This window comes from Anneissia japonica, unplaced genomic scaffold (assembly GCF_011630105.1).
Source record: "Anneissia japonica isolate Jap-2015-1 unplaced genomic scaffold, ASM1163010v1 scaffold708_len118720_cov121, whole genome shotgun sequence".
Lineage (NCBI taxonomy): Eukaryota > Metazoa > Echinodermata > Crinoidea > Comatulida > Comatulidae > Anneissia > Anneissia japonica.
This window is the reverse complement of record NW_022749689.1, coordinates 5,346-14,552: the sequence shown is the minus strand read 5'-3', so window position 1 is coordinate 14,552 and position 9,207 is coordinate 5,346. Positions and strand designations below refer to the sequence as shown.

The window sequence follows — 9,207 nt, the reverse complement described above, 5'->3', positions numbered from 1 at the left end:
TATATATAGATAATATATATATATATTTATATATAGATAATATATATATATATTTATATATAGAAAATATATATATAGATTATATATATATATAGATTATATATATACATATATATTGCATTATATTTGTAAACATCTATCTATATATACTTTATATATATATAATGTATATATAGATAGATGTTTACAAATATAATGCAATTGCTGTAATGTTATTTCCAGTTGTACTAATGTTGCACTGAACTGGCACAAGGTCTGTCCATTACTGGGCTATCCATCAACTGGTAATTCCATGGTTGGAATGGAGTGTAATCCATTGAAAATGAAAGGCACTTTAATCATAAACTATTAGACCAGGAACCCAGGGGTGTCAGCATAGCTGGAAAGTTAACCAATTTTTGTGTATATAGTAATGTTCTATGTGCCTGTCTATGTAGGAGAATGGGCATCTGCCGGTCCCATTGTGGTGGGTGTGGTCAGGAGGGGCATAAAAAGGGCCCCAAAAATTGAGCTAGATCAACTTGTGAATTAACCCAATGAAACCTATCAGAATATATTCGGCATAATTCAAGATATCACGAATGGTCAATGCCAGACATTTCCAATGGTGGGGGGTGGCTGCCAGACGCAAGAAACCGGTACCCCAAAATTAAGCTAGATCAGCTTGTGAGTTAATCCGATGAAACCTACTAGAAAATGTTCGGCATAGTACCAGGTATCAGAAATGGCCACTCCAAGACATTTTTAATGGTGGGGTGTACCTGCCAGACACCCCCTTATAGTCCGCCCCCGAAAATTGACCTAGATCAGCTTGTGAGTTAACCCGATAAAACCTATTGGAAAATGTTCGGCATAGTACCAGGTATCAGGAATGGCCACCACCAGACATTTTTTATGGTGGGGTGTACCTGCCAGACACCCCTTCATACCCCGCCCCGAAAATCGACCTAGATCAGCTTGTGAGTTAACTTAATGTAACCTACTGGAAAATATTTGGCATAGTACCAGGTATCATGATTGGCCACTGCCAGACATTTTTAGTGATAGTGTGCACCCGCCAATTTTTTTTCCGTACGAAACATTTGCATGAAACTCCACTCGGGCCGTCTCCGATTGATTCGACTACGAACAAGAGCAGGCACTTCGCAATGTCGTGACGCTCGAGTATTCTATTAGCTTTACTCTACTGTTCCTTATTTACCTACGGCAGGCCTATAAAATCTTATCGATTTATGGGATGTAGGCTACGTCTGTAACTAACTGTAAGCTTCTTGTATGTTTGTTATCAAATGTACTACAACAACAGCTAGTACCCTCTTCTATAGTAGTACCAGTGGTAAATATTTACATATATTAAAGGCTAGAGCAAAAGAAGCTAAATAATGGGCCTAGTGGAACGGCCTAGTTCCAAGCTGAGTTAGGTCCTACCTGCTAGCCCCCCCCCCCTTCCGCCAGACTAGGCCCCTTCGCATGCCATTGACTGAAATTTTCAACAAAATTTAAAACATGAATGGGACAGTGAGTGAAAAAATATTAAATATAATAAATTAAATATATCACTCAGGCATTAATGAACTTGGCCTAAGCCTTGTAATGTAATTAATATTAAATAATAATAACAATAATAATATTAATAACAATAATATTATCAATAATAATAATTATAAATAACCATATATAATTTCGCCATTAATTAACTTAGCCTAAGCTTTGTAATCAAGAAGCACCTACAGTATACTATATTAGGCCTATAATCCCTGCCTTCATTTTTAGTAATTCTAGGCGGAAGCAGGTCAACTCGGCCCCAAGTCATATATACCTTTGTATAATTTTTATTAATATCATTTTAATATTATTTTTATTAATGCAGTTTTAATTATTGTAAGTGCATGTAAATGAAACGAAATAACAAAGGCAACGATTTAAAAACACTTTAATTTTGGCTTTGCATTTAAATCTCTTGGTAAATATTCAATAAATGCCGAGTTGACATGGGGCCGAGTTGACTTGGAGCCGAGTTGACATGTGGCCGAGTTGACTTGGTGCCGAGTTGACTCGAATTCGTCATGACATAGGTTAAACCATTATCCAAAACCGCGGCCAACTAAAAAATAAAAATGTGCACAGTATGTAACTCAAATTCAATTAGGGCCTAACACTTTTTATTATTCGTGTAGCGAAATCAAATAATACATATGTCGTTTTAAACGACCCATTATATTAGAATGGTAATGTGTTTTTTTTTTTCAAAATCAGACAGCGAGCAGCAATCCTGTATCTCAGAAGTTTTGTAGACGTTTATCTTTGGCTGATGACCTTTTGACATGCGATTTTCGAGTCGAGTAAGTCGAGACAACCCGAGTGGAGTTTCATGCAAATGTTTCGTACGGGGAAAAAATCGCGGCCAGCCTGTATTACAGTACATTGACACGAAATGTACATTGTTTTTCTCTCAGAAAGAGAGAGAGACCACCCACCCTTCCAAGCACCACAAAACGGCTCATTTTTCGCTTTTTCGCTACCAACTAGACTCGTGCAGACGCATTTATTAGCAGCAAAGCTTACAATTCCAAGCTGTGATTGGTTGATAAACACAATGTGGAATATACAGGCGATTTGCAATCTGATCAATGGCGAACACGCTTTCATAGGAAACCCACCTTAGTGTTAAGAGATATGATATAAAAACATACTTTTTTCACATATTTCCCGACAATATTTTCGCAAAAACTCTTCATACTTTAAATTCCCCAGGCCTTTTGTTTTTTTTTAAGATAATTTTAGACCTTTGTAAGTTTTACGTAAAACATGTGGGAATTTGTCCAAAAAACAATTACATAATTTAGGTCCACTTCAGTCTTGCAAACGGAACATGCATTTTATTTTTGGGAAATATTATTATACTTATAGAAAATATTTAGAACATGTTCATATGGCGAACACGTAATTTGCCACATTTGACTTTTGACATAAATCGTATGACATTGAGTTTGTAAATGTCACAATGATTGAGTATTTTTAATTTGTTAAATAATGGTTCAGATGCCTGTCTAGGGTTTGATGAGTTTATAACACTGGCAGCTGTTTTCAGAAGTTTCCAAATGGTTTCCTTTGTAATTTTGTAGGTGTTCCTTCCCCCAGATACGATTCCCATATTGGAGGTGGGGTAAAGTCAAAGAATTAAAATACAGCAACACATGAAGATGATGTTATAAATTAATACGAGTGTTTCTTTAAGTTATGTTTCATTTCTAATTGAAGAAACTTGCGATATTGACTGCTTGAACGGCGGAGTCTGTGTCTCGGATCACGGAATTGAGGACTGTCAGTGTATGTCTGGTTTTGTTGGACCAACATGCAATACGTGTAAGTTTTTACAGTGATAAATGTGTATTACCTATTGAGCTAAATATAATGGTAAGCCTAGTGTGCCGAATATGGTTAATAAAAATGTATAGAACATGGTCACTTTTTTAAAAGACTGTACAGTATGTATTGTGTTAGATTCAGTTAAATGTTAAAGTGTGTTTCATCCGCTATAACATGAATCTATAATTTTATAATTTAAAATTATAATTCTATAATTTTGTTGGAGTGCACCAGCAGTAATTATCACAAAATACTGAGAAAACGTATAGCCATACTAGTTTAGGTGTCGAAAATTTCAAAAAGCAAAAAAAAAAAAACATGAAGTTGAAGAATAATGTAAGATATTATTTAAAATATCAAATCAAAGATTTTGTGTGGTTATTTTAACATAAAACAATTTTTGAAGGCCGGTTCGACTCCATACGAGTGACATTTGTAAAGTACATGGAATTTTTTAAATCAACTGAAAAGTTCATACTTAATTCATTAGATATAAGCTGAGACAACTTGTCTCAGATATAAGATAGGAATAAGATAAAACTCACTGCCAAAAAATTCTGCTAGGCCTAGAGGAAAATGTAGAATATTTTCAACTATTAAAGTTACAGTTATTATTTGCGTTATTCCAACCAATGTGACTACTGCATTTACTTTTATTTTTTCTTCTATAATTTTTAGCGCAAACCCAATGTGATTTCGAAGATCCATACATTTGTTACTTTGTACAAGATGAAACGGATGATTTTGATTGGATAAGAACGTCTGGATCAACACCCACATCTGGTACTGGTCCTAATTATGACCACACTTACGGAACATTACAAGGTATTAAAAAGCTGACATGAATTTATATTTTCTAAATTAAATTGTACATTTCTAATGAAAATATTTAAAACTAAAAACAAAATATATAGAATACACATCAAATAGATCTAAAAAAATCTCTATTACACCGGAACATTTATTTTCTCATTTGCCTGCAGGTTCCTACATGTACATCGAAACTTCATATCCGCGATACAACAATGAAACCGCTCGTCTTTGGACATTGCCATATCCTGCAACAAACGGCACATGCGTTAAGTGGTTCTACCACATGTACGGGGCCACAGTGAACACATTGAATGTATACATAGTCGATACAACAGGTACTGTTGGTGTACCTGCGTGGACAAATACAAACAACCAAGAAAACCTTTGGCGACTTGGAAAAATCTCAGTTGAAACAATGAGTGCCTTCCAAATAGTGTTTGAAGGAATTGTAGGAAGGAATGATACAGGTGATATTGCTTTAGATGACGTCACGATCATTGATGGAGCATGTTTGAAAAACGGTAAAATACACCTTTTACCACCTATGACATATTAGAAAGCCCTCCTAGAAAAATATATTATCAAGGTTGGATCCTGGCCTGGCAAAGATGATTAACATCTTTTCAGCGTATTGTTCACATTCTTTGATAGCTTCCAAGTTAAATGGTGAGTGAATTTGGTCGCACTATTCGGGTTGTCAAATGTATAGTCAGGTTTATTATATTGATTTTTGAACGTTTTGTCTGGGACCTGCATGCATATAAAGTCGGCGTGCCTTTGACCAATGATGTTCCGACCTTCATATTTCTTTTTATTTTAGATACACTTCCGTTTTCAAAGCGGCGCTTTCTATTTACTACTAAACTCTACTTTTCTGTAATACAATTATTTAAAAACGTCGTTTCAAGTTCATTGCAAAATTCAAAGTCATCTGGATAGGTTGCATTACATTCCCGTAAAGGTGTGTATGAACGGACGTATTTCGGCAATAATGACATTTCGATCTGTTAGCTGGCCTTAGACTCGAATAAATTCTTTGTTCTTATGCAAATGTTTATTTTATTTTACAGCGACAAAACATAGCTTAACCATAAACTCGTACCCGTAGAGCACAGGCTTAGGGAGGCTAATAAATTCAGTTGCAAAATAAAACATTATTTTTTTTAAATACATCTCACAGACATTGCGGTAAATCAAAATGAGAACAGCATAACATTGTCTGAATGAGAAGCAGAACATGTAGTGGGGTTAAAAGCCAGTTTTACAGGGACAGTTTATTATCTGGTGATGGGTGTTGTACACGCCATCAACTTTTTGGATTAATTTGTCCACAATCAAACAAATTGACAAATGAATAGATATATTTAATTGTTTCCTAGATTTTGATAGCCTTGCAGGTTGCAGGTTCGTATCACGACAGATATTTTTTTTTCATGTAACATTAAAAAGATTAAATTTTCATGTTTGACACAATTATAATCAAGTTCTTATTCGAGAAAGTATTTAATTAATCTATTTTTAATTTATAATTGAAGAAACTTGCGATATTAACTGCATGAACGGTGGAGTTTGTGTCATTTTGGATTATGGTATCGAGAACTGTCAGTGTATGACTGGTTTTTTTGGACCAACATGCAATAGAGGTAAGCTTTTACAGTTAAGGCTTAAATGTGGATTACGCATGCAGCTAAATATAATAGTTATCCTAGAGTGCAGAACATTGTTAACATTTTATACAACATGAATAGTCAGAATCCTATCGAAGGCTCTTGAGCTTGATTCCTGATAGACAAATGTTGTTTTCTGAAGAAAAGAAAAATGTGTTCGTGCAAGTATAAATTGTTGTTTGTTTTTGATGAGTGATATTACTCTACATATACGAACAAAGTATTTAATTAATCAATGTTTAATTTATAATTGAAGAAACTTGCGATATTAACTGCATGAACGGTGGAGTTTGTGTCATTTTGGATTATGGTATCGAGAACTGTCAGTGTATGACTGGTTATTTTGGACCAACATGCAATATAGGTAAGCTTTTACAGTTAAGGCGTAAATGTGGATTACGCATGCAGCTAAATATAATAGTTATCCTAGAGTGCAGAACATTGTTAACATTTTATACAACATAAATACCATGGAAAAAGATTAGACAGTATGCATATTATTTAATTCAATTAGACAGCAACATAATTATGTATGTTTTAGTGTATTTTATTGGTTAGCTTTTAATATTTATTGGCTATATTTACGTTTAATGTTGGAGTGCACCAACAGTAATCATGACAAAAATTCTGTGAAAACGCATAGGTTGACCACCTGTTAAATATCCCCTATCATGCCATATGAATAAAGCAGGACTAAAGGTGCATTAACATGATTCACACCAAATCCGAATTTTCGGATCGGGACATCTGCTCAAGCGATCAATAAACGAATCAGTGTGTAAGAAACAGGGACGCTGCAGCTCAGCCCTTCGAAAACGCGGCCCGAATTTTTGTTTGGATCCGATGTGAATGCAGTTTAATAGGAAGATTACTAAACATTTACAATTAGTTAACAGCAAAAACACTCAGCAAACGTTAAGATAGATGGGAACATCAGTCATGAGTTTAAGTTTGCAAATGTGATATTACATATTTTGTCCTAATGTTATTAATGGTATTAAGACAAAGAAAATAAGATAGAGACAACATTAAAAAAATAGACTATTATTTAATAATTTTAACTTTAAGCAGATATTCTAGTATTATTTAATGGCACAGTTTATTTAATTCTTTCATTATTTTTAACATATTAACATTATTGTATTCAAAGGAAAACGTATTAACTTATTAACTAAAAGCATGTTGTAAATCTTTCAGGTATTAGAAAGTTGTCTTTAGTTTGAATGAGAATCTGTCAAATGCAGTAAATCAGTTTTGAAGAAGCTAATAATGTAATATTATAATATTTAAAACTACAATATAAGATGTTTTGGTAGTTACTATTAACATGTGAATATATGCAGTTGATACCTGTTCAACTTCATGCTAGTTGATTTAGAAACTAGATGATTATTTTGTATTATCCAAAATGTTCATACCAAATTTTGCTGATCTTTGGTAGAAATAGAGTTCCCGGAACTCATTATCAAATATTGCTGGTAGAGGAAAGTATAGAAGATGTTTTGTTGTACGGTGTATTTCTTTAGATCAAGCCCAATGTGATTTCGAAGATCCAAACCTTTGTTACTTTGCACAAGATGAATCAGATGACTTTGATTGGATAAGAACATCTGGATCAACACCCACATATGGTACTGGTCCTGAGTATGACCACACTTACGGAACATTACAAGGTATAAAAAAGCTGACATGAATTTATATTTTCTAAATTAAATTATACATTTCTAAAGAAAATATTTAAAACTACAAACAAAATATATAAAATAAACATCAAATAGATCTATAAAAATCTCTATTACACCGGAACATTTATTTTCTCATTTGCTTACAGGTTCCTACATGTACATTGAAACTTCATATCCGCGATACAACAATGAAACCGCTCGTCTTTGGACATTGCCATATCCTGCAACAAACGGCACATGCGTTAAGTGGTTTTACCACATGTACGGGGTCACAGTAAACACATTGAATGTATACATAGTCGATACAACAGGTACTGTTGGTGTACCTGCGTGGACAAATACAAACAACCAAGAAAACCTTTGGCGACTTGGAAAAATCTCAGTTGAAACAATGAGTGCCTTCCAGATAGTGTTTGAAGGAATTGTAGGAAGGAGTGATACAGGTGATATTGCTTTAGATGACGTCACGATCATTGATGGAGCATGTTTGAAAAACGGTAAAATACACCTTCTGTCTCTTATACACATCTAGATGTGTATAAGAGACAGCATATCAACTGCTATACGACAACAGCAAACCTAACCATCCTTCGTCCATCCTGAAATATATTCCCGCATTTATTAACAGACGTATGTCTAACATATCGGATTTCAGCGAATCATTTCATAAGAAATGATACTAAAAACATTGGATTTCAGCAAAAACAAGGAATACGAACTTTCACAATCAGACAAAATCACAAAAGCGGAAAAAATCGACAAATTACTTGTACGGTGTGTCGGTGTGTATTCCTTATACAAAATACATTCATGCAACCATCAAAAGCAGTGGAAAACAAATACAGTATATATTGCTAATAATCATAATTGATGACAAATCAAATTGTCAAATGATACCATTCATGTTCGATCTCTCATGTAGACATGACTTATATAAAGTACATTGGCAACAGATAATTTTTTTAAAGATAATTTTAGACCGTTGTAAGTTTTACGTAAAATATGTGGGATTTTGTCCAACAAAAATTTTTATAATTTGGGTCCACTTATGTGTAGCAAGTGCTAACTACAAGTCAGTCTTGCAAATGGAACATGCATTTTATTTTTGTTTCTGGGATTGTGGGAAATATTATTATACTTATAGAAAATACTACATGTTCATGTGGCAAACACGTAATTTGCCACATTTGACGTTTGACATGAATTGTATGACATTATGTTTGTAAATGTCACGAATATTGAGTATTTTTAATTTGTTAAATAATGGTTCAGATGCCGGTCTATTGTTTGAGAATGTTATTACTCTAGCAGCTTTTTTCAGAAGTTTCCAAATGGTTTCCTTTACACTTTTGTAGGTGTTCCCCCAGATAAGATTCCTATATTGGAGATGGGGTACTGTCTCTTATACACATCTAGATGTGTATAAGAGACAGCAAGAAACCGGTACCCCAAAATTAAGCTAAATCAGCTTGTGAGTTAACCCGATGAAACCTACTGGAAAATGTTGAGAATAGTACCAGGTATCAGGAATGGTCACCGCCAGACATTTTTAATGGCGGGGTGTACCTGCCAGACACCCCCAAATACCCCGCCCAAAAAACTGACCTAGATCAGCTTGTGAGTTAACCCGATAAAACCTACTAGAAAATGTTCGGCATAGTACCAGGTATCAG

The 9,207-nt window shown here is 34.2% G+C and overlaps 1 protein-coding gene across 1 annotated transcript in view; it reads left to right on the top strand.

Moving 5' to 3' along the window:
- The window catches only part of LOC117121129 (MAM and LDL-receptor class A domain-containing protein 1-like), a gene marked incomplete at its 3' end in the record, with an annotated part of 23,129 nt that overhangs the window by 11,577 nt on the left and 2,345 nt on the right, over positions 1–9,207 (top strand). Inside the window, exons 5-11 of the mRNA XM_033266230.1 lie at positions 3,262–3,366; positions 4,048–4,194; positions 4,353–4,703; positions 5,718–5,825; positions 6,106–6,213; positions 7,376–7,522; positions 7,681–8,031. Of these exons, the coding sequence (XP_033122121.1) occupies positions 3,262–3,366; positions 4,048–4,194; positions 4,353–4,703; positions 5,718–5,825; positions 6,106–6,213; positions 7,376–7,522; positions 7,681–8,031 (1,317 nt within the window). The remainder of the gene's footprint in view (positions 1–3,261; positions 3,367–4,047; positions 4,195–4,352; positions 4,704–5,717; positions 5,826–6,105; positions 6,214–7,375; positions 7,523–7,680; positions 8,032–9,207) is intronic.